The sequence below is a fragment of the Episyrphus balteatus genome, chromosome 1 (genome assembly GCF_945859705.1).
Source record: "Episyrphus balteatus chromosome 1, idEpiBalt1.1, whole genome shotgun sequence".
NCBI lineage: Eukaryota > Metazoa > Arthropoda > Insecta > Diptera > Syrphidae > Episyrphus > Episyrphus balteatus.
The window spans coordinates 103773326-103797811 of record NC_079134.1 but is presented as its reverse complement, the minus strand read 5'-3'; the positions used below and the strand labels follow the sequence as shown (position 1 = coordinate 103797811).

Here is a 24486-nt window from a genome sequence, read left to right as displayed (position 1 = left end):
CAGAAAAACGCATCATAGAAATCCTTTGATTACTTTTTGTGACCTTTTTTCCACTTCTCTGATTGCTAAAAAAATAGACCTTGTGTAGCCCCATATGAAATTTCTGTAACTAACTATAAAAAAAGCCGTAGATACTCGTAATTCGTAGGTTCGAATTATCTATATTTATTTTTATTTTTTTAAGCTTAAAAAGTCATTTAAAAATATAACCTTAACATTATGGAAATAGTACACATAAATGGCACTAAAAGTATTAAATTGGCAGTTGATGTTGAACGTTCGGGTTTCTTGAAAATAAACGAACTTTTGTTCGAAATTTATAATAAAAAAGTTTTACTGCCTAAGCCAAAAGTGGTTTCTTTTTTAGATTTAATCAATATCAGAACAATTTTGCAGCCTATTTACAACATTTTAAGTACATTTATGTATATTTTTTGAAGAATTTGTTATCATAAAATTTTAAAACCAAAACGTTCTTAAGAGTTTCAATTAAACAATAATTGCTTTTGCAAATAACCTGAGCCTCTGACGAAATGAAAAAAAAAAATCTAAGGTACCTAAACCTTTAATCTTATCTTTTTTTTGTCATTGTTATCCTATTATCATTTTTTGTGCAGAAATAGTTTTTTTCGGCATTTCAAGGTGTGGATAGAATTTTGTAATACAGTATTTTGCTTATACACTTTATACAGCTACAGGATCACAGAGAAAGGAATACCTCCTCTATGTACAGGATTCTGAATGCCAAATTTTAGTATTATGAATTATGATAATACAGTACACTGAGCCAAAAAAACAACGTAAAATCAATGGAAACCACTTTGAATCAATGGAAAATCACTACATTTTTAGCCTAAAGTGGAAAATGATTGAATCAAAGTAGCACACTTTAAATCTAAGTTGTTCACACATTTAAAAAAATAAAAAAAAAGTAAAATTGGCATCCGCTGGGGATCGAACCTGCTACACCTGGGTTGACAAGCTTGTGCTTTACCACTCTGCCATCTCACTTACAAAAATTGTTGTGACAAACTGTAACTTAAGCATGGGACGCTTTTTAGAAAATTAATGAATATATTTTTCACCATTGATTCAATGTAGAACGTATTAAAAATTACTATGCACCATTATTCAGAATTTTCAAATACATTAATATGACCGATCAATTCCCGATCTGTGAAATGGGAAGTTTTATCAGGTCTTCATAATAAATTCGAGTCTCGATCTGTAAAAAAATTAAAACAAACGCTAAAAGTTTTTCATATCATACATTATCACAGTCATAAGTTACTAAGGTGCAGGGAAATAATTCCACGGGAATCTGCTCTACATGGGAATTTATTCCACTTCAAGTGGGAATCTATTACACTTTTTGAAGTGGAATAAATTCTCACCGTGGAAGGGAATTTATTACACCTTTTTTTTTGTGGAATTATTACCCACCAAAACTGTGGAAAGTAGATTAATTTCTGAATATTTTAAGAACCATATACGGAACTCAAGTAGCACAAAAGTCTAAAATACACCAAAATATTTGGAGTATTTTTTGCACTTTCGTGATATGCATATTGAATATAAAAAATATACCATTTTCTCGTATATGTATAATAAACTCCGCTGGTTAAAAAATTTGTTGAACGAAACAAATTCCATCTACTGATTTTAGATACTACCCCGTCTAAAAATCGAGCGCCTCAAAAATTTCAATGAATTAATGATTTTAAGCTATTGCATAGATTTTAACGCAGGCCTGGCATGGGGAGCTAACTAAGAAAAAACGTAACGAAAAATTAGTACATTTATGATGGTATGTGTGTATATGGATATGATACGATTGTACGAAGCTTGCATGGATGTGTGAATGGTTTTGGTTCAGCCAGAGAGGCAGGGATGGAAAATGAGATTTTTCAATTTTACTGAAAATTTCATTTGTATTGTACTAAAATGGGTATAATTGTATTGAAATATATTTTTCACGCGAGTAATTAATAAAATAAAATTTAATCAAAATGTTTCATTTGCAAAAACTCTTAAATTTTCCATTAAGATACATTTCATTAATTTCTGCGTAAAATTGAAATTTTTATTTAATTGCGGTATAGATAAATATGGGGAAAAGTACTTATTCACAAAACACTATGTATTAAAAAAATTAAAAAAAAAAAAATGCAAAAATCGTGGAGACCTAAATTAAAAGTGCAATAATTGTTGTTTTTAGGTAATGACTCACTTTTGAACTTAAAATTAGTTTTACAGACTTGAAATACTCGGTAATTACCACAACTTTTTAAACAGATATAATGTGAACACATTTCCAGCATAAAGACAAACGTGTTTTCTTTGAAGTTCACGAACTTTAATCTACACTAACATGACTATTCCATTTAAAAGTCTGCAGGACTCCGGGCTTAATGCTTTACATACTTTGAAAATTGTTTTCATTTTTTTCCTGAATTTATAAGATAGTGAATTCAGTTTTTGCATTTCGACTTGATAAGTCTCAGATTCCAACAACATTTTCAATATTTGCTGATGAATGTCGAAAAAATAGAACAACTTGATCAGTTTTATAAATATTTTCAAAAAAACAAGTCACTACACTCAAATTGCAACATTTATTTTAATTCAAAAAATCTGGAATTCAATTAAAACTTAAACAAATAGAGCTCTCGTTTTTTTTTAACTTTCGGTTTCCTCTTTTTTTAAATCTTAGATTGATGCAAAATAATTGTATCGAATTTAAACGAATTGTATTTTTGTACTCGAGCAAACTCATTTGTATCGAATTCGATACAATTGTATCGACTTTTCCATGCCTGCTACAGCCTAAACGGATGGACCGATTAATGTCAAACTTGGTATGTAGCGTTATTTGGCGACTCTCCAGAGGGGTTTTTGGAATAAATTTTTTTGGACCAAAAATAACGGTACTTGTCATATACCGATTTTAGTAAAATTGAAATATCTCGAAAACGGCTCTAACGATTTTGTTTAAAAAATTCAAATGTTAGTTTTAAGCTAAGGTCTATCTTTCAATGAAAAATTTTTTTTTTGAGAATCATTATTAACGGTACCTGCCATAGAACCGTTTTTTCAAATCCGATTATCTCCGAAACTGCTTATTCGATTTCAACGAAACTTTTTGTGAAGAAGCATTTATATAATTTAAATACAAGCCCAAAATAAGATTTTGAAAAAAAAATAATTTTTGGATTTTTAAAAAAATTTTGAAAATTTTTTTTTGAAAAATCAAATTTTCGAAAACGGGACATTGAATTTTTTTGAAATTTTGTTTTCAGATGTTGATTTTAAAAAAACGGCTCTAACGATTTTGAAAATTTTTTTCTTAAAATGCATCTTAATAGGTATATCAATCAAAACTGCATACTTGTTTTTGAGGGCAATTTAATTTCAGATTTTATTTTATTTTTTTTTTTTTAAACGAATTTTATTTTTTTCCAAATTTCTATAGGTATAAAAAGTCTTAAAAATTTAAGCAACTTTAACTCTAAGAGCAAGTTCGTGCGACCCAGTCGTGCATTTTATTTTGTTGGTCATAGGCAGTGCATGTTACTTAGGGATGGTAAAAACCGGCCGGTTTAAACCGGTTTCGGTTTTTTTGCTTCGGTCAACCGGTTTTTTTCGGTTTTTTTGTCCTCGCGGTTTAAACCGGTTTTTACAAAAAAAACCGAAAAACCGAAAAAAAACCGGCTGAAAAAAAAACGTCCAACAAAAAAAAGATCCGACGAGACAAAAAAGTGAAAACCCTCAAAAAATTCATTCCCTCTCTCAACTTACCATATAATTATAAATTTTCATTCATATTCGGCTTAACAAATTCCTCAAAACTCCTATTAAGAGTGAGTTAAGAACTCTTAGGGCCAATTTATTGAGCCTCCATTAAATTTTGAAATTTGTCGTTTTAGTTAAAAGCTTTGTTAATCTATTGACATCTTTAAGTTTCCATCATTAAAAATTCATTTAATTCACTCTGCTTTAGTTAAAGTCTTTACTTTTAGGCCCAATTTATTGACTCTCCATTAAACTTAAATCGCCATTAAAAAAGGGAATTTTAAAATTAAAAACAAAATTCGTTTAATTCAGTCTCCGTTAAGGATTTTTTTGAAGTTTGACATCATTAACTAATTGAGCATTAAATTTTAAAGTCCTTTTAGTTAAAAAGCCAAATTCGACCTTTTAAGAGGGATTTTTAGAGCAAATGGAGGTTTAAAAAAGGATTTCTATTTATTCACTCTCCGTTAGCGTCAAATGTCATTCCAGTTAATATTTCATTATTATTTTATTTGAAAAAAAAAATTGTTCGTGGAATAAGCTAAGAAATCATTAAAAAAAAATTATGCATGTACCTATAACAGTCCAGAATAGAATATGTTTGCAGGGACATACATAGGTATTTATTCCAAAAATAAGTTACAATTTAAAATGACTACGGCTCGCCAGAAATTTTTTTCTATGGGTATGACGTACGTATGAGGGTTAAATAGACAACAATTCATTTAAGATTCTACGGCTCCAAAATACTGACGGGCTATAGCTTTTATGTTTTTGTATTGTTTTTTCTTCCTTCAAATCTTCAAATCTCCTTCAAATCTTCAAATTTAAAAATATTTGATTTGACAAATTTCTGCTTTTGACAGTTTTATTTTTCAAAAACTAAAAAATCCCTAGGATATTTTTAATGGAGTTTTAAATTTAAAGTTTCCATTAAAAGTAAAGACTTTAGCTAAAGTAGAGTGAATTAAATGAATTTTTTAATGATGTATACTTAAAGGCGTCAATAGTTAACAACGCTGTTAACTAAAACGATAAATTTCAAAATTTAATGGAGGCTCAATAAATTGGCTCTTAATGGAAACTTTAAATTTAAAACTCCATTAAAAATATGGCAGGGTTATTTTTTGAAAAATTAAACTGTCAAAAGCTATATTTTTGTCAAATAAAATATATTTAAATTTGAAGATTTGAAGGATAAACAATATAAAAACACAAAAATGATGACCCGTAACAGAAGGTGTTACAATTAGGATTACGCAGCATCTCAACCCTGATTAGTTTCACTAGTCGTGAAGATATTCTCTGTGCTCTTCTGCGCTCTGTGAAGTGGATAAGAAATGAATTAATTTCTTTGAATTTATGTGTCTATTAAAAATCTCAAATAAAGTGTTGTCCATTTAACCCTCATACCCATAGATTCAAAAATTTCTGGCAAGCCTATAAATATATTCTTGTCTGGCGAGAGAGAAATGGGTGCCAGTAGTGACCAAAACCTGAAGCAATTCATTCCTATAACGTACATGTCGTTGAACTAAAAAAACACAAAAACGACTTTTTCTGTAAACCAAAATTACCAATTACCAAACGTTGGTCTTATGAAATTGATTGAACACATTTTCACCATCCCATTTTTCCATATTCATGCATGTTTTATTCATTTTTAATTGTTAACTTACACTGAAACTTTGTTTAATAAAATAATAAATGAAATGACATTTGACGCTAATGGAGAGTGAATAAATAGAATTCTGTTTAAAACCTTCGTTTGCTCTACAAATCCCTCTTAAAAGGTCGAATTTGGTGTTTTAACTAAAACGACTTTTAAGGCCCAATTTATTGACTCTCCATTTAATTTAAAACGCCATTAAAAAAGGGAATTTTAAAATTAAAAACCAAATTCGTTTAATTCAGTCTCTTTTAAGGATTTTTTTGAAGTTTGGCATCATTAACTAATTGAGCATTAAATTTAAAAGTCGTTTTAGTTAAAACCCCAAATTCGACCTTTTAAGAGGGATTTTTAGAGCAAATGGAGGTTTTAGACAGGGTTTCTATTTCTTAAAAGTATCTAGAGACGCGCTTCTTAATCGTTAAAAACAAGAAAACAAGAAATAAATCTATTTGATATGACAAAATACTAACTTTTGACAGATTAATTTTTCAAAATAAATTAAAATTCCTTGGGATTTTTTTAACAGAGTTTTAAATTTAAAGTTTCCATTAACGGCAAGGAGTTTAACTAAAGAAGAGTGAATAAAATGAATATTTAATGGAATGTACTTAATGGCGTTATTAGTTTAACGACGCCGTTAACTAAAGTGATAAAATTCAATATTTAATGGAGACTCAATAAATTGGCCCTAAATTTAATGCTCAATTAGTTAATGATGCCAAACTTCAAAAAAATCCTTAAAAGAGATTGAATTAAACGAATTTGGTTTTAAATTTTGAAATTCCCTTTTTTAATGGCGATTTAAGTTTAATGGAGAGTCAATAAATTGGCCCTTATAACAAAATCAAACTAAAAAAAGCTTTGCTCAGGGATTTTCTTCGAAAAGTTTTTTTTTTTGGTTGACAAATTAGGTTTAATTTTGTTTTTTTATAAATCAAGCAAAAAAAAAACCGAAAACCGGTTTTTCCAAAAACCGGTTTATTGGCCCGGTTTAAAACCGGTCGGTTTAAATGAAAGGAAAAAAACCGGAAAAACCGAAAACCGGTTTTTGTACTAACAACCGCCATCCCACTTACATGTAACATGAGAGTAACACATTAGTTTTGATATTTATTTTTTTCGAAAATACCTTTTTGCTATTCATATTTCTTAGTTGTGATGTTTTTGACACGATAATACTTAAAACACATTTTTTTATATGGATTTTCATAGCTTGGGTTGGAAAGGGTTATGCATTGATAGAAGACAAAATTCAATACAAAACAGAAAGGTAAACATAATGTTTGCGTCCATTATAATAGCGCTAAGGTCCTATGCGACTGGAAGTTTTTATATTTGCATTGGTGACTGCCAGAATTAATTCATCCAGAGATAGTGTGATAATTATAAAAGCAACTTAAGCCATTGTGTCTTTAGTCTCATTTTTTATATGAAAATGCCAACGAATCAAAACGAAACATTATTTTAACAAGCATTTTATAAGGTAGCCAGATTCCCAAGGGTACCTAATTGCAGCAATCGACTGCACACACGTATGAATAACTTCCCCAGGTACAAGAAAATCAATTTATATTTTATTTTATTAGAAAGGTAAAATGACATTGGTTTACTTATAGCTGTGTTTTTTTGGCATTTCTATCCGTATCCGCAGTTGCCGTTTACATGCATTACAAAAACAACACGCAGCTGCCGATAGGAATAGAAGCTAAACCAACCTGCGGATAGAATTTTAATTAGGGGTGTAAGTTTACGTTTTCCTTTCTCTTGGTGCGTGCTTATAAATTTTTGTTCAGTGTTGATTTTTTGGAAATCCTGCTACGGATAGAAATGCCAAAAAAACACGCCTTATGTTTATGTAGGTGGAAAAACAGCTGAAAAATGTAGGAACAGGAAAGGCTGTTTTTCACTGAATGTTCAAACACTTTGTTCAGTAGATTTAAAACTTCAAGACGTGTCGTTGCAAGATGGTGTGGCTCTACACAAGAAGCCTCATATTTGTAGACATTTCTAAAATAACGACAGTGGATATTCTTTAAATAATTTTATCTATGACTCCATAAAGCGAGTCTTATACAAGAGCTGAACAACCGAAAATGGGTCATATGTATGTGTAGGTAATAGCGTCTTGATCAAGAATTCGAAAGTCTGGCAGGTTTATTTCACGGCATTCTATGGTTTTTGAGGAGTTGAAAAATGCATTTTTTTGGATTTTGAGCGATTTTTTGAGCGATACCTTGATTGCAAAAAATTCGGTCCCAGACGTGTTTTTCGCGGCATTACCCTTGCCACACGTTCCCGAAAATGATAAAAGAATCAGTTTTTGATTTCGGAGGTATAACCACAAGTATGGAATACCAAAAAATCAGGAAAAATACCACGATTACAAAAATCTGGGTCCCAGACGTTTTATTCACGGCATTCACCCTACCAGACGTCATTGAAATTCATTTTCAGAAAAGAGTTAAGCAAATTTTCTTTCCCGTTAAATATAACTAACTGGTGGTACCTACCTCTTCAAAAATTATAACTACACCTTGATAGAAAATAAATAAGTCCCAGACGTTTTAACCACGGCACTACCCCTACCAGACGTCCTTGAAAAGTCCCGAAATAGCGATTTTCATACAAAAGTCAGAACATTATTTTTTGCAAGATGTATGCATAAGTCTCAAGAAATCCCCACTACCCATTGATAGAAAATAAATTAGTCCCAGACGTTTTAACCACGGCATTACCCCTACCAGACGTCCTTGAAGAGTCCCGAAATAGCGATTTTCATACAAAAGTATGTTATGTTCTTTAGATGACTTGACTTCTTTCATTTTTGTCACACCTTTGGTTGAATTTACCTATGTTGGTCGAACCAAAATGCTGCCAGACTTCACGATTCGTGCCTTTCTCCCCAAGACCTTTTTAATGATGTTCCTTACAACATTCTTTAGATGACTTGATTCATTATGTTGTTGGCTCTCGGTCTATTAGTTTTTAAATCGATGTGCATTGTTGCGAACTGGATAAATATTATTGAAAAACTTAGAACAATAGTTACAAATTAATTCATTTATAAAACAAAAATGAATAATTAAGAAAATTAATAAGTAAAGTAATGTTTCCTTATTTCTGAACGTGCATGCATCGTTTATAATTTACTATCAACGGCTGTTTTGTTTATTCAGTGGACTTATGGTTTTTTTGCCATCTCCGCCACATTTCTCGACCAATAGTAAGGCTTCATTTATTTGTTGTTTGTGGTCGCAATAATAAAAAAATTTTAACCGCGAGGTCCTTCCGTTCGTTGGGTGAAAATTGAAATACAGAAATACAACCTCTGGTTTCGATCGTTTTTTTCGGCCAAGTGAAAATAGTTGAAGTAGTGAGATTCCTCCTAAGATTTATGAAGTTTTTTCCTTATATAAATATGTTAAAGGTATTGTACATACATTTTCATTTGTATTTCAGTGCATTTTGCTGTCCTAGTTGTACATAACGTTTTGCATCGGCATGTATAGTTTACTTTTAAACCTTTCAGTAAAGTAATTAATATACCATTGGAAAAATGGAAATATGAACATGCATACATGTATGTTATGCAAACGACGACACCGACGACGGCAAAAATAGATAATAATGGTTATTGCCCGAGAGCTTCCATTTCAATGCTTAGTACCTAACTACCTAGTAAGTGCCAAGCAAGAGCGTCCTGTCCTACTCCAAAAATAAATGAGTAAGTTTTAAATCACATTTTTAGCACTAGGTAAATAAATATCTCCTAAAAACAATATTTTTTTGTGATTTTTCATTTTACTGAAACTTGTATCATTGTTTTTTTTTTTTATTCTTAAAGTCTTCATAAATATTTATTTATCTATGCACCTGTTTTTTTTTTTTTTCATTACACTTTGCAAGTTTTTTGAAAATTTTTTTTGAGACAGGTGCGCGATTAACTGTTTCGCCCTATTTCGGACCCGAGAAATCGATTGGCGTCATTAGTTTTTCGATTTATCGGTACGACTTCGAACAAAATTTTTTTTGAAAGTTTTTTCAATTATTTTGAGAATTTTCCACTGTTTTTAAGTCATTTTTTAACCAAAAACAATATTTATATTGGTAATTATTCTGCTCAAATGTTATTTGCTACCAGTAGAAAGACATTACAAACTATTTTGAACAATTTATTTGAAAATTAAGTGATTTGTTTTGGAAAAATTAAAAAAAAATCGAAATTTTTTCGTTTTTTTAAATTTTTGTAATTGAAAAAGAAGCAAATATGTGTGAACAAATTTTTTTTTGGTATTTCAAACAATGTCAATTTCAGTCACATTCATTTATCAAATTCCAACAAATTCCACTTGACCCAACCGAAAAAATATTCGGCCCTATTCTGCTATTCGATTCACGTGAAACTCTTAAATAAGAAGAGTTTAAATGAGGGTTGAAATAACATTTAAGCAATTTTTTCTTCCTTAGAATTGTTAAAATAGACGGAAACAACGTTTTGCCTAAGAAAGTTAAGGGTTTTTCAAAGCCAATTTGATGTGATAAAGAAAGGAAATCTGTCGATCCACGTGAATCGAATAGCAGAATAGGACTGATTGTTGCCACCACTTCACATCAAACTTGGCATTGTCAAAAATTTTATCAAGGCTTTGGATTGAGACAGCGAAGCTTTTAAATATTTAAAAATAATATTTCCAAAGCTTAGTGCGGCGAAAATAAAAGAAGGTTAATTGCCTTGTTATTTACCGCATATTTAAACCACATCAATGTATCTTAGTGAATATGTATGTATATTTCGTGTTTCATTCAGAACACGAATGGTCCTGATATAAGAAAACTGATGGCAAATGCTGAATTTGATAACCTACTATCGGAATAAGAACTAATTACCTGGAACTCTTTAAAAGCTGTCATTAAAAATTGTTTGGGAATTCATCGTTGTGAAAATTGGCGCGCATATGTTAACAATATGTTATCATTTTTTGAAAACATTGGTGTCAACATGTCCTTAAAAGTCCATTTTCTGCACAACCACATGGATCATTTTGAGCGTCAAGTTCCAACAGAATCAGATGAGCACGAAGAAAAATTTCATCAGGTTACTGCTCCATTAGAACATTGGTACAGCGGAAAAAAACTTGATTCATTGCTTGCTGATTTATGTTGGAATTTGATAAATGAATGTGACTGAAACTGTTTTGAAATAGCAAAAAAAATTTTGTTCACACACATTTGCTTCTTTTTTTAATTACAAAAATTAAAAAATTAAGAAAAAACGAATAAAAATGTAAAAAATTTCGATTTTTTTTAATTTTTTCAAAAAAAAATTAATAAATTTTCAATTAAATTGTTCAAAATTGTTTATAATGTCTTTCTACTGGTAGCAAATAACGTTTGAGCAGAATAATTAGCAATATAAATATTGTTTTTGGTTGAAAAATGACTAAAAACAGTGGAAAATTCTTAAAATAATTGAAAAAACTTTCAAAAAAATTTTGTTCGAAGTCGTACCGATAAATCGAAAAACTAATGATGCCAATGGATTTCTCGGGTCCGAAATAGGGCGAAACAGTTATTCGCGCGCCTGTCAAGAATTTCGACTTTCACAGTGTTATTAGTACACACTTAAGCGAACTATAATCGCGATCGCGATACAAACCTAAGTAGTCCAGTGCATTTATAATTTCCACCATATTATATATATATATAGTTCCATATAGTAGGAGAGCTAGTGGCACATTTGACTAAGGTAGCTCTTGTAAGGCTGAAAATTCGTACAGTGGTAGTTTTTAGCATGCTAAGTAAGAAAATCTTTGTCTTTCCAATCGATGTTTTATTTATTTTTACTTTCACAAAGGCGCCCCAATTTTTTTTTATTTTACATTTTCAAAGGCGCTCGTATTGTTTGTCCTAAACTTTTTGAAGAATGAAGGCGCCCCCCAATTTTGGGTTAATTTGTTTGGCTTCCGGAAAGACAATGGTGTCCAAAATCTTCGTTTATCTTTGAAGAACAAGGCGCCCCAATTTCTTTTGAAAGACTAAAGCAATCCTAATATTCCTCCTACCAATTTAATTTTTGCAAAGGCGCCACTATATATAAATCACTAAATCATAGCTGGTAATATACAGACTGTAATAATGAATAAAGAAACAGAAGGGAGACGGACAGAATCCCGAAATTAAAAATCCAGAAAGCCCAAAATCCAGAAAACCCTAAATCCCGAAAACTCAAAAACCCAAAAACCCACAATCCCGAAAAACCAAAATCCCGAAAACCCAAAATCCAGTAAGGCAAAAAACACTCGCGTGGAAATAAAATGTTTAAAAATATGGTTTAACTATTTAAAATAGCAATTTAACATTCGTATAATTAATACTTCAAAATAAATTTAATAAATTCGCAGAGGTAAAATTTCACAGCCACTTTCATTGAGCGTTGCCAACAGATGATTATTTACATTCTAATTTGCCTGGGCTTTAAGTTTTAATATAAAAACAAAATTACAGAAATTAAGCTTTGATTAACGTATAAATCGTCGGCGTAAAGCAAAATTGTTCTAAATCCACTTTTTACCGAAAATGAGTTAATGATGCAGTTTTACTAATTTGAGGGTGCTCTTTCCGAATTTGAAAACCGTTGTTGTCAAAAAAAATTTCATTTTGCAGATAATACAATTTAATGGGACAATAAAAACAGCCTTTTGAAAATGAGCCCGAGTTTTCTTGATTGTTCTAAGTCCCATCATATTTTGTTCTAAGTCCACTTTTTATTTAAGGAAAAAACGTATACTTGTTTAGGAATTGTTCTATTTCCAATTTTGGGTTTTTAGTTTTAAAAAATATTTAAAAATGGTATGCACCTACTAATGAGGTAAACTTGTATATTTTATTTAAGAGAAAAGAACAAACTTTATGAAAAACATAACTTGAATGGCAAACGAGCAGAGAATTGTTGCTTTAAACCAATTTGAAACTTAAAAATCGTCCCCCGTTAAATTTGCTATATGTGACTTAGAACAATTTTGTTTAACGGCGACGAAATGTAGACAAAAATCTAAAATTTCAGTTTAATTAAAATTAAAAAAAACTTTGAAAGAGAATATTGAAAATGTAATTTAAAAAAAAAAATTCTTATGTCCACATGAGTTACTCTGTCATATTGCCACAGATCTTATATAGTGAATATTATACATACCAATCCAGTTATGAATACAAGTCCATGAACAAAAATTAGGATCCATTCAGATGTTTTTGGATACAAATAGTCGAAGAGAAACTGCATGTACTCAGCCTTCGTTGCATTACAAGGTAGATTGTCGTCAAAACATGTCCGATTTGCAACAGTGGAGTTCCAATTGTTGTCATGTCCTTCAGCGCATAACAAATCTACTTCCTCACTTTGAATTTTTTCAATCTTCAAATTATCTTCGGCGGATGTTCTACCTTCAGAGTCAATCAGAGCATAGTTGAGTGATGCATTTTTCCATAGAACGGATGTAACATTTATATTATAGTCAACTGCAACTTCCTCAAAGCCTTTTCTTCTGTCAACATCGACATCCGGATCAATAGAATCCTTCACTAAACTATTCGAACTAAATAGATTTTGTTTTGTTTCCGTTAAACTAGACCATAATTTTACTGCATCATTATACTCAATTCCTTTCAAGGATACTTCCGCCAGGTTACTTTGAACATATCCTGCTGAGCTTTTAATCTTTAAATAAATTAATACAATATATAGAATATTCTGTCTTCGCAACGTCATTTTTCACTGCTTTATCTTTACGACTCAGATTCTTTTTTCTTTATTCTCACTCCTGTTACGGATACAATTACTTCTCAAAGCCGTTTTGTAAATACGAAGTGAATGAATAATAGTTTCATTTGTCCTTTTTTGCTGACTTTAAGATACTTAATAAGGGTAGCCTTTTGCTGGGAAGCAATTACGTTAGAGACTCCTCCCATTGGTGTGCTCTTGTATTTCTCTTTGAATGTTGTTGCTTTATTTCTCTAGACTGAAATAAAAAAGTAAGAAAAAAGTAATTACGGCAAGTGTTTAAAATTAATAGTTAAATGAGTATTAGCTTGAGATATTATATGCAAAGACAGCTTACAATTTGGTAAGAAATTTTGGTGTAAAATTATTCAAAAGTTATTATACGGCGAAATTATGTGCAAGAAACTAAAAACTTCATATAAAGTAGGTTTAATGATCAGAATCACTAAAATTTGTACTTGGTCTAGAATCTAGAGGCTATACAACAACTATTGCTTTGGTGTCAAAAATTTTGAGGTTTTAATAAACCATCATAACGTTGATGGCGTAGAGTTTAGTTCCTACATTGATTTTGACGGAACCTTACTTATGGAGTAAGAAAAGATTTTTGATTCTTTTAAAGTGTTGAAGTATAAGAATTTACTTTTTGATATGTCAAAGGGATTAACTAGGAGGCACATTTTAATTATTTATTATATATACTACTATTTAGAGGTATTTTTGAGTGTTTATTTAGGGGTCACAGAATTAAAAAACTTTCTTCCAAAATAATCAAAAAAATGATCAAGTGCTGAAAATATATGCAAAATTTTAGCTAACATACAAAATTCTATCCAAATTCTTAGATCAAATGTATTTTCGAGAGGATTTTGTTTCGGAGCTTAAATTAAGCTAAATTTTTTACAATAAATTTTTTTTAGAAAAAAAATTTTCAGCTGTCAAACATTTACCCTGCTCTGGGAACCGGTTAAACTTTTATCTCCAGAGTATAAATTGTTTGCAGAAGGGTTAATGTATTTTTTTAATTTATAATTATAATCAAAACTGAAAATAAAGAAAGAAAATTGGGAAAGTAATGTCGACTTTTCACGATTCGATTTTAGCCGCATTAAATCAGGATTTTGTTTTGTTAGTGTTTCGCCAATAAATACAATGATGTGAACTGGTTCACGAGAAAAATAAAACACAGCCTAAAACTAAGACTTGAAAAAAGTCCCGTTTTCGAAAAATTGATATTTAAAAAATATATGTATATATTTTTCTTAAAGAATGTTATCTTCTTGGTTGGCTACAGGTCGTATTTTGATTTTACTTTTATTACCAGAGTATTGGATATCAGTGAATAACATTAACAAAATCATGGATACTCTGCTTTCAAATTCTTTTCCAATAAATATAATAAAAACATTATTGAACTAATATTTTAATCCATTGGTTCAATCAAATTTAGTTACAAATAAAACACAGTTTTCGTACAGAAGTTGTTTGTATATTCCTAATCTTTCTAATCGACTTCAAGATGCTCTTATTAGAAACAAAGATAATGTTCGTTTAGCTATCTAAATGTTTTAAGAAATTCACTTTTTTCAAATTTAAAAGTCGAATTTTCTAAAAATGATAAATCAAATATCGTATATAAAATAAAATGTTAAGTGGATAGAACAAACAATTATTTTCCATCAGTTTATGTAGGTACATCCATGCAAAAATTGAAAAACCGTATTAGTCCATTGAAATGTTACAAAATTTTGACCGAACATTGCATTTTGGGTAGGACAAGATTTTTTTGTTTTGGCCCCCCCATTCGGCCGCCATCTTGGAAAAAGCGGTTTAAACTGTTTTTTTTTACTAATATCTTGCGAACCGTTAGTCCAAAAAAAAATATTTTAACATCGTTTTTGTAGATAATTTATTTCTCTACAATTTTGATTAAGGTACTTAATTCTGTAAAATTGAAAATAAGAAAGTTATACTTGAAAATAGATGTACATTTTCAAGAAAAAATACTTTGAAGGGTCACAACTTTTTTTCTACAACTTTTATTGAAAAAATACTTATGATAGTTTTTAAAGATCATTTAATTTAAAACAATTTGATGTGCTCATTTTGCAGATTTCGTTTATATAAAGGTGCTGCAATGGTTTTACAAAAAAATAGGTAACAATTTATTTTCGTACTTTTATGACATATTTTCATTTTTTACTTCAATATGACTGATTTCGAAGGAATATATAGGATGGATGGAAACAGTATAGGGGGTCCATTCCCTTTCGTTTAGCTAAGAGGAGAAATTTTTTAAAAAATTGTAATACTTTTGAAAAAAAAAATATAAATTAACGGTTACACCTTCTTTAACGCGTTATACTTTTTTGTTGAGCAACAAAAATTCTTTTACTCTATTATTAATTGAACCTGTTTTATAAAATAATTTTAAAAAAAATTTTCAAAATCCAGACTGAAAAAAATTACGAAAAAAATATTTCGAACTATTTTTGTTCTAATTTTGTTATGTAATTAAGTACTAATTTAGTTTTCAAAATTCACTGCTGTTATGTGTTTACAAACAAAAAACCGAATGCAAAAGAGTCTTGTCATTTTCGAGAAATTAAAAAAAAATCTATTAAGAAACTACTAAGAAACACCATTATTTTTTGTGTTTTACCGACTTCCAAAAAGGAATTCGTCTAGATATTTTTTTTTTACGTGACTGGATAAGGTATTCAAAATTATTTTTTCATAAACTATTTTATAAAACAGGTTTAATTAAAAATAGAATAAGAGAAAAGGTTTTTGGTCTTACAAAAAAGTATAAAACGTTGTTAGTGTAATCGTTGATTTTAAATAATTTTTTTTTCAAACGTAAGACATTTTTAAGAAAATTGCCTATACTGTACGATTTTCTTCTTGTTTCGATCCATCCTATATATTCCTTCGAAATCAGTCATATTGAAGTAAATAATTAAAATATATGTAATAAAAGTACGAAAATAAATTGTTACCTTTTTTTTTGTAAAACCATTGCAGCGACTTTATATAAACGAAATCTGCAAAATGAGCACATCAAATTATTGGAAATTAAATGGTCTTTAAAAACTGTCATAAGTATTTTTTCAATAAAAGTTGTAGGTAAAAAGTTGTGACCCTTAAAAGTATTTTTTCTTGAAAATGTACATCTATTTTCAAGTATAACTTTCTTATTTTCAATTTTACAGAAAAAAGTAATCAAAATTGTAGAGAAATAAATTATCTACAAAAACGATGTTAAAAATATTTTTTTGGGACTAACGGTTCGCAAGATATTATTAAAAAACAGTTAAACCACTTTTTCCACTTTTATTAAAAAACAGTTAAACCACTTTTTCCAAGATGGCGGCCAATTGGGGGGGGGGGGGGGGGTTTCAACCCCGAAAACTAAATTGTATGCTCACATTAACCTCCCCTATACATCAAAACAAAAAAATCTTGCCCTACCCAAAATGCAAGGTTAATGTAACATTTCAATGGACTATATAGCCGGTCATAGGTAAGATATAAATAACGGACATTCACAAAAAACTGCTCTAGCTTTACATTGTATAGATGAGGGACATAGACCAGATTATAACAATGCATGGTATGAAAAGACAAGGTATGATCATTAGAGCCGCCATCTTACAAAATGGGGTAATAAGGTTTTGACGTTTGGCATTTGGCAAAGTCAAAAGCAACAACAATTTCGAAGACAAATTTGTTTACAACAACAATTTCAATGGGCTGGGCTGTCAAAACCTTAAGTAGCCATAAGTTTTGACAGTTCTCGATACTGAGTTTTTTCTAATGATCATACCTTCTCTTATTATACCATGATTACAATGTAGATATTTAACAAACAGAAAAGCATTATAGTAAAAGAATGGTATTAGAAATGCTACATATTTTAGATATAGAGAATACTGTTAATAGGAGAACAGATTGTGAAGGGCTTAGCAGTTAGTCCGGGCGGCCACTGCAGAAACGCTCAACTCATCGAGCTAAAGAAAATTTCAAATGGGAAGTGAAAGAGGGCTATTAGTAGTTACGAAAACCACAGGTCTTCCCGTTCGCATCCTGGCACGATTGGCGTGGTAAAAAGAGTTAAAAGACAATATTGGTGCCAAATTAAAGGTGATATTATCAGCTATCAAAATTCAGAGGTCTTCCGGGCGAAAGTCTGGCAGTTTTGTCATGCAGCCCGTTTTAAGGTTAGAAGCGATGAAAGTGAGTTTTTTCAGAAAGTCTTGTTTTTTGGTATTTTGGTGGATGAGTTAAGGAGTTTTTTCACTATAAAATAAAAATAAGAGTTATTAGCATTTAAATATAAAACGATGTTTTGGAAAAAGCTTGATAGTTTATTAACAATGACCCAAAGTATATGCAAAACTACGAATAATTCACGAAAAAGTCTCAAATAATACGCTGCGCCCCTTACAACTTGGAAAAATTGGAAGTAAGGTCACGCAGCTTGTTTTAAGGTTAGGAGCGTTTTTCACTTAAAACGTTCAAGCAGGCTGGGGGGTGAAATGTCAAGATGTGGCTTGGAAGACCTCTGGTTTTCAAAAAAAGACATTATTAGCTTTAATTTGAAATTAAATTCGCCTTTTAATTCGGTAAGTTGTAAGGGGCGCAGCGTATTATTTGAAACTTTTTCGTGAATTATTCGTAGTTTTGCATATACTTTGGGTCATTGTTAATAAACTATCAAGCTTTTTCCAAAACATCGTTTTATATTTAAATGCTAATAACTCTTATTTTTATTTTATAGTTTCTTAGAGTCCTGGGAAAGATTGTAAGCACAATCGAAACGTCGACAGAAAAGAAAAAGTAAAATCAAAATACGACCTGTAGCCAACGAAGAAGATAGCATTCATTAAATAATGAAAGGTCACGTAAAAAGGAAAAATTTATATTTTTCTTAATCCAATAAATTAATTTTTCTATATTTAATTTTTAATTAATACAATCAAAGCTTTTTTTTTAATTTGTTGAAATTATTGAGGTTGTCAAATTTAGAAGTTAATAACCATTCTACACTGTGTGAATCTTGAACCTAGTTAAAATAAACCACTTTGATTTAACTGTTTTTTGGAATGATTTTTCGTTGAAGGCCATCATTTCCAACTGTATTTTTTTTCTTCAAAATTGAATCAACGTTGACCATACTACCTTTTACATTGCGATTGCAGTTGAATGTTTTTATCAAAATCGCAGGGACCGGTTTGGAGAAAATTACCTATATTTTTACAAAATTCTTACGTGGAAGGTACCTTAATTTATGGTTCAACTGTACTAAAAGTAGGAAAATAATTCAGAAATGTTTTTCTTCCACATTCGTGTTTTGAGTAGAACTTGCCTGGTGCCCTTCACTTAAAAAAAGCTTTGAAGTTTCGATTACATCCGTGTTTCCAAGAGCGATGTTTTCAGCATCATTATTTTTTCGCGGAACATCAAACCATAAATAAAAAAATGTACAAATGAAAATTTTATGAAAATTTTCCAACACCTGTGGTATAAAAAAAATCCATTGAAACGTAGGTGACCAACTTTTTTAAAAATATGCGCGTCCAAAGGGGATTGCAGAATGGTAAAAGTTTTTATCAAATCTATAGTTACTAGGAAGTTATTGGTACCAAAGTGCAAAAAAAGCCTATTTATTAATTTAATAAATTATTTTAACTGTAAAATCTCAAGTTTTTCACATTGCTGCCACAAATGCATGGATTCCATCAGTTTTTTTAATCAGTCATATTTTAAAATAATTCTTCTTACACATAGTTATTAAAAAAGAGTTATATCCGTTGAACAATGGCTTTCAAAAAAATAATTTGATTTTTTTTTAATGCAAAGCAGAAAAAAAAATATTTGTTTGCTCAGTTTAAGCATGGTCATACAATTGTGCATCGGGACAGCTTGTTTTGAGTTTTGATTTCTTAATGATCTCGTTTTTAAGTCCCGTTGGCCCAATGCAACCTCATCAAAAATGTTGCAATGTTTTCGAATTTGTGTTCAATTCCCAATCTTATTGGGCTACGAAAAACATCCAATATTTCTTCTAAATCGGCTCCTTTCAAAATCGGCTCCTTGCTACTAAAATATTCTGGCAACATTGCTTAAGGGGGGTGTACCGTTACATAAACGGCTCAACGTTAATAATTTGAGGATGACTTTCACATTTCGGTCATTCCAAAGTAACGGAGAAGACATATTGACCTTGTTTCCAGTTTATCTCGTTGAAGAAGAAATCTTTTTTAATTTTTAATTAGTTTTTCTTAAAACTTCTAGAACTTCAACTTTTGAACCAAGTTTCAAAAAAAATATTGCTTCTTCAACGAGATAAACTGGATAATAAGCGTGAAAATGTGACAAAAATGCAAATGGAATGGCCGATTTGAAAAAGGTTTGGTTTGAAAATAAGAATCGTCATAGCAAATTCCGGGGATGGTTAAAAATAACAAATTTAAAATTTGTTATCTACTATTGAAGCGCTTTCAGGCCGTAGAGGTCTTCTTCGTATCGATGCTGGGTTTTTTTCTCCATATATTTTCGGGCATTCTCCTTTTATTATTTAGTTAATAAACAAGGCTTAAATTATTCGACCATATATTTTCTAAATTTGAGCAATTGTAATTTAGAGTAAAAAGCGGTAATTTTGGTGTTTTTGTTTTGTGTTTGTTTCTTACTCAGACTAATTTTTTTTTTTTAAATTCTACTTTGGATTGAGATTGAGAGACAACGACCAAAATTATCGCTTTTTATGCTCTCTAAATTACAATTGCTCAAATTCAGAAATTATAAGGTCGAATATTTTAAGCCTTATTTATTAACTTAGGTAATAAAAAAAATTTATTTCATTCGATTATCGATTATATCTTTAGAAATGTGAAAGTCATCCACCAATTTATAAACGTTAAGCCGTTTATGTGACGGTACACCCCCCCCCCCCCCCCTAAATTATCCTATCAGCATATTTCGTTTGAACCATCACTTTTGAGAGACCCTGTATAACGTCTATGAGTAATAAAAAGAAAAATTCGGCACTAAATTTTACGCCCCAAAATCTGCCGCCCGTTTAAGGCTCGAGCGTCCAGCCAACTCAGCCTACTTGTAAATCCGCCACTGACTATATCGCAAGCAAAAATGAGTATTTGTAAGTATAGATCGAAACGACTTGGTATTTCGAATAATAATAATAAACAACTTTGTCTCCATCAAAACTTAAACTATTGCACATTCCACATAATTCCATAAACTCAATTTAATTTCTTATGCAAGTTCACTGAACCAATGACTTTATTTTCAAAACGTAAACAACAAATTATTATCTGTTTGAGCTGGAAACATGTAGATGTGGAAACAGTAATTTAATTAACACCTACATACGAAAATGATTGGAACAGATACTTAACGGTAATTCATTACAATTTGAGTGTTGATTTATACCCGACTTGTCCCCTATTCATTCAAACGCCTCAACCAAACAAAAGAAAGTAATTTCACAAAAGTCACGTTTTCTATCAAAATACTTTCAATAAAGTCATCATTAGTTTAAGTATTTGTAGATTTAAGTGGAATGTCTACTTTGTTTGAGTTTGATTTTATTTTTTTTACTTTGTTGGCAAAAATGAGAAAAAAAAAAAAACTATTTACTAATGAGTTATTTTTCAAAGAAATTTTGGCAGAGGATGTTTAACCAAAATGTGACTACGCATTTTTATAACGTTAGACCCATTTCACACGTCGCCGAAAACCGGTAAAACCCCCCCGAAATTTTTTGTTAAAAAAAAAAACACTAATATGCTGCTGAAATTCCCAAACTTTAGGACTTATAAAGTAGATACATATTAGGTATGTTATAATTTCGCTATGTCAATGTGGATTGATTGGTCGGTCCTGCATGAAAACAAATTGAAAACTGATGGATTCAAGCCATTTTTTACTAACAATTTTTGGCTTTATATAAAATCTAAGTGATTTCTTACAAAAAAAGAAGCTATTTTTTTGCTTAGAGCAAGCTGTATACTAAATACTACTATCAGAGGGTTCTACGCTATTGCGTTAATGTATGGGAGAAATAGAGATAGATACCTACATAGCTATTAGCTAGTTATGTCACAAATTTTCTGTGCCACAAGTCGCTATCGAGATATTTAGATTATTACTCAAAAGAAACGCCTCTTCAATGCTGCATCCAAAAAAAGCTGACGTTATAACTTTTTTCATATTTTTTCCCATTGACTGAACTACTTTACGAAGAATGATTTGCAATAGGAATTACAATTGCAAGTACACACATTATCGCAAACCCTTGAAACTACTCGCGTAGAAATACCAAATATAACGGATTTTGAATTTGTCTCGATTAAGATCAACCTATCCAAAAAAAATGTTTTCATCCTCTGCTGTTATATTCGCCCCGATCAAAAACAAAAACCCTCCTACGAACTTGCAGTTAATGCCATCGGTTTTCTATTTGAATCTGCCCTTCCTAATGATTTAATATTAGTTTTGGGTGATTTTAATCTTCCAAACTTAACCTGGACTACATCGGAAGATGAGTTATACTTCGTGCCCCAAAATGTATCCTCAGACATTGAAGAACTGTTATCGGGCTGCATGCTTGATTGTGGTCTTTTCCAAATAAATGGAGTTCCAAATTACATGGGAACATTTCTTGATCTTATTTATTCTTCTGATGCCAATAATTGTGTTGTTTCTGAAAGCTCCCATCTTCTCTCAACCTAAGATAGCTGTTTGTTTTTCTTATGAAAATATTAACACCTATGAAGAAGCAATAGGGTCCTATTACAACTTCCGTAAAGCAAATTTTGTCAAACTAAACAAATGCCAAATTGATTTTGATTTGATTTCGATGGAACTTAACATCGATTTAGCAAAAAAAAATGTTTTATTCCCTTGTTTCTTGGTGTATTGCTGAATCCGTTCCCCTGTCTCCCAAGAAAAACTTCACTTCATCTCCACCGTGGTATAATAAAGAATTGTGCCAAATACATAATAAACGTAATAAACTTTGGAAAATCTACTTAAGGGACAAATCAGTTACAAATCACTCCAATTACATTGTTGCGTATGATCGTTTCTCGGAATTAAATGAACTCCTTTATAATCGTTACCTTATCAACGTAGAAAATAACCTGGTGGCCGACCCTAAATGCTTCTTTAATTTCATAAATACAAAAAGAAAATCTGATGGACTCCCTTCGAGCTTTGTTTTCTGCGATTCCTCTTCTTCCGACCCCACAACAATATCAAACTATTTAGCTTCATTTTTCTCACAATCATATAGCAAAAACCCGTCTGAACCTAACAACACCTATTTTAGCTATTTAAAAGATTGTCCGCAAACATCGTTAGTGTCTGTCAAAATAACTAGAGATTTAGTTATTGATAAAATAAATAAGCTTACTGATAAATTATAGTCCCGGTTCCGATGGCGTACCTTCCATTCTCCTACAAAAATGTGTGCGTACACCAAAAAAAAAAAAACAATATCAATTTAACATTTTTTAAATATCAGCCAAAAATGCTCTATAAAATGTGTTTTATGATATTTAAAATGTTTAAACAACATTTTTATTATCAGAATGATATTTAAATGTCACATTTTGGAATTTTTTTTGGTATTTTATTATCATTTTTTCATATCAATTTCTCATTCCAAATTATTGAAAAATATTAAATAAAAAGTTCTTAATGTGTACTAATTTAAACGCGCTTTGTGTTTTTTCGAAGTACATAGTTTTGGAGAAAATAACAAAACAATTATATCACCTACAATAGAAAAAATAATATCACCACTATTTTGTATAGAATATTCACTTTCAGTAATGTTTTGAAAAAGAAAGAAAATACTTAAAATAATAAAAATAATAAAAAAGAAAAGGAAAGAAATAGGTTTCATTATAATAAACTAAAACGTAAAATCTAGTCAACATTGATATTTTAATTGTCAAAGCGAAATTTTCACTATCCACTTAAACTTAAAAAATGTCAAAATGATATGTTAAAATATCAAAATTGATATTTTAATTGTTGGACGACTTTTGTCACTGAAAAATGTTAACTTGATAGCTGTTATTATCAAATTTTTTTTCGGTGTACTATATCGAAACCACTTACTGATCTTTTCCATTTATCCCTCGCGCATTGTGTTTTTCCTGAATTTTGGAAAGACTCCTTTATTTTCCCAATTCATAAAAAAGGTCCCAAAAATGCAGTCATAAACTACAGACCGATAGCTAAACTATCGTGTATTCCAAAACTCTTTGAAAGTTTAGTGTATGACTCAGTCAATTTCCACTGTAAGTCTGTATTCTCACCTTTCCAACACGGTTTTCTTAAAGGAAGATCAACAACAACAAACCTCGTTGAATTCGTCTCAAAAACACTTAATGTTCTTGAAAATGGGAATGAAGTTGACACAGTTTACACGGACTTTGCGAAAGCTTTTGATAAAGTATTACAGAAAATCATTCGTCTTAAACTTGAAGCTCTAGGATTTCCACCAAACTTTATTTTTTGAGTAACCTCATACTTGGAAAACCGCGTCTATAGAGTTTTGTTTCGTTGCACCATGTCCAAACCAATTTTCGCCACATCTGGAGTTCCTCAAGGTAGTCACCTCGGACCTCTTCTTTTTGTTCTTACAGTAAATGATGTGACCGCTATACTCCAGTCAAAGCGTCGGAAAAAAGGGCCTCACCTTGCGCAGAGAGGCACTGTCTGTTTTTATTTCATGGATCGATAGGGGTATATTTAAAAGGCTTAAACCCAATTTCTCACCACCTGATCATTCTTTTTAGCGGAGTTATCCACAAAAATGCATTTTTTGGGATATTTTACTTCTAAGCTAATATCTTTGCTCCAGATTATTGTAGACCAAAAAATAAACATACATTCTCTTCCTTATAATATTTTCTATCGTTGTATGTAATTTCATTGTATTTGAGCGAGTAAATATAAAATGGCAGCCATTTAAAGTCAAATTCTTGTTGTTAAAAAACACATTTTTGTCATTATTTCGAAAAAAGCTTATATCATGATTGACATTTTTCTAACCTATTTTGTAGCCTTGTTCATATCCTGCATTTTACAAAAAAAATGAGCTCTTTATCACCAAAGATGGCCGAGCTATTGATAAATGAACGCATGCAAAACCGGTGCGAAAACACCCAAAAATATCGTTTTTTGGGAATAACTCGACTTCAGAATG

General features: G+C 30.6%; 1 protein-coding gene across 5 annotated transcripts in view; it reads right to left on the bottom strand.

The window, feature by feature from the left end:
- LOC129906320 (orexin/Hypocretin receptor type 1-like) overlaps positions 1 to 24486 on the bottom strand; it is a 226373-nt gene that overhangs the window by 116546 nt on the left and 85341 nt on the right. For all 5 annotated transcript variants that reach the window (XM_055982037.1, XM_055982038.1, XM_055982034.1 and 2 more), the window contains exon 2: positions 12657 to 13479. In XM_055982037.1, coding sequence (XP_055838012.1) covers positions 12657 to 13229 — 573 coding nt within the window. In that variant the 5' untranslated portion in view covers positions 13230 to 13479. The remainder of the gene's footprint in view (positions 1 to 12656; positions 13480 to 24486) is intronic.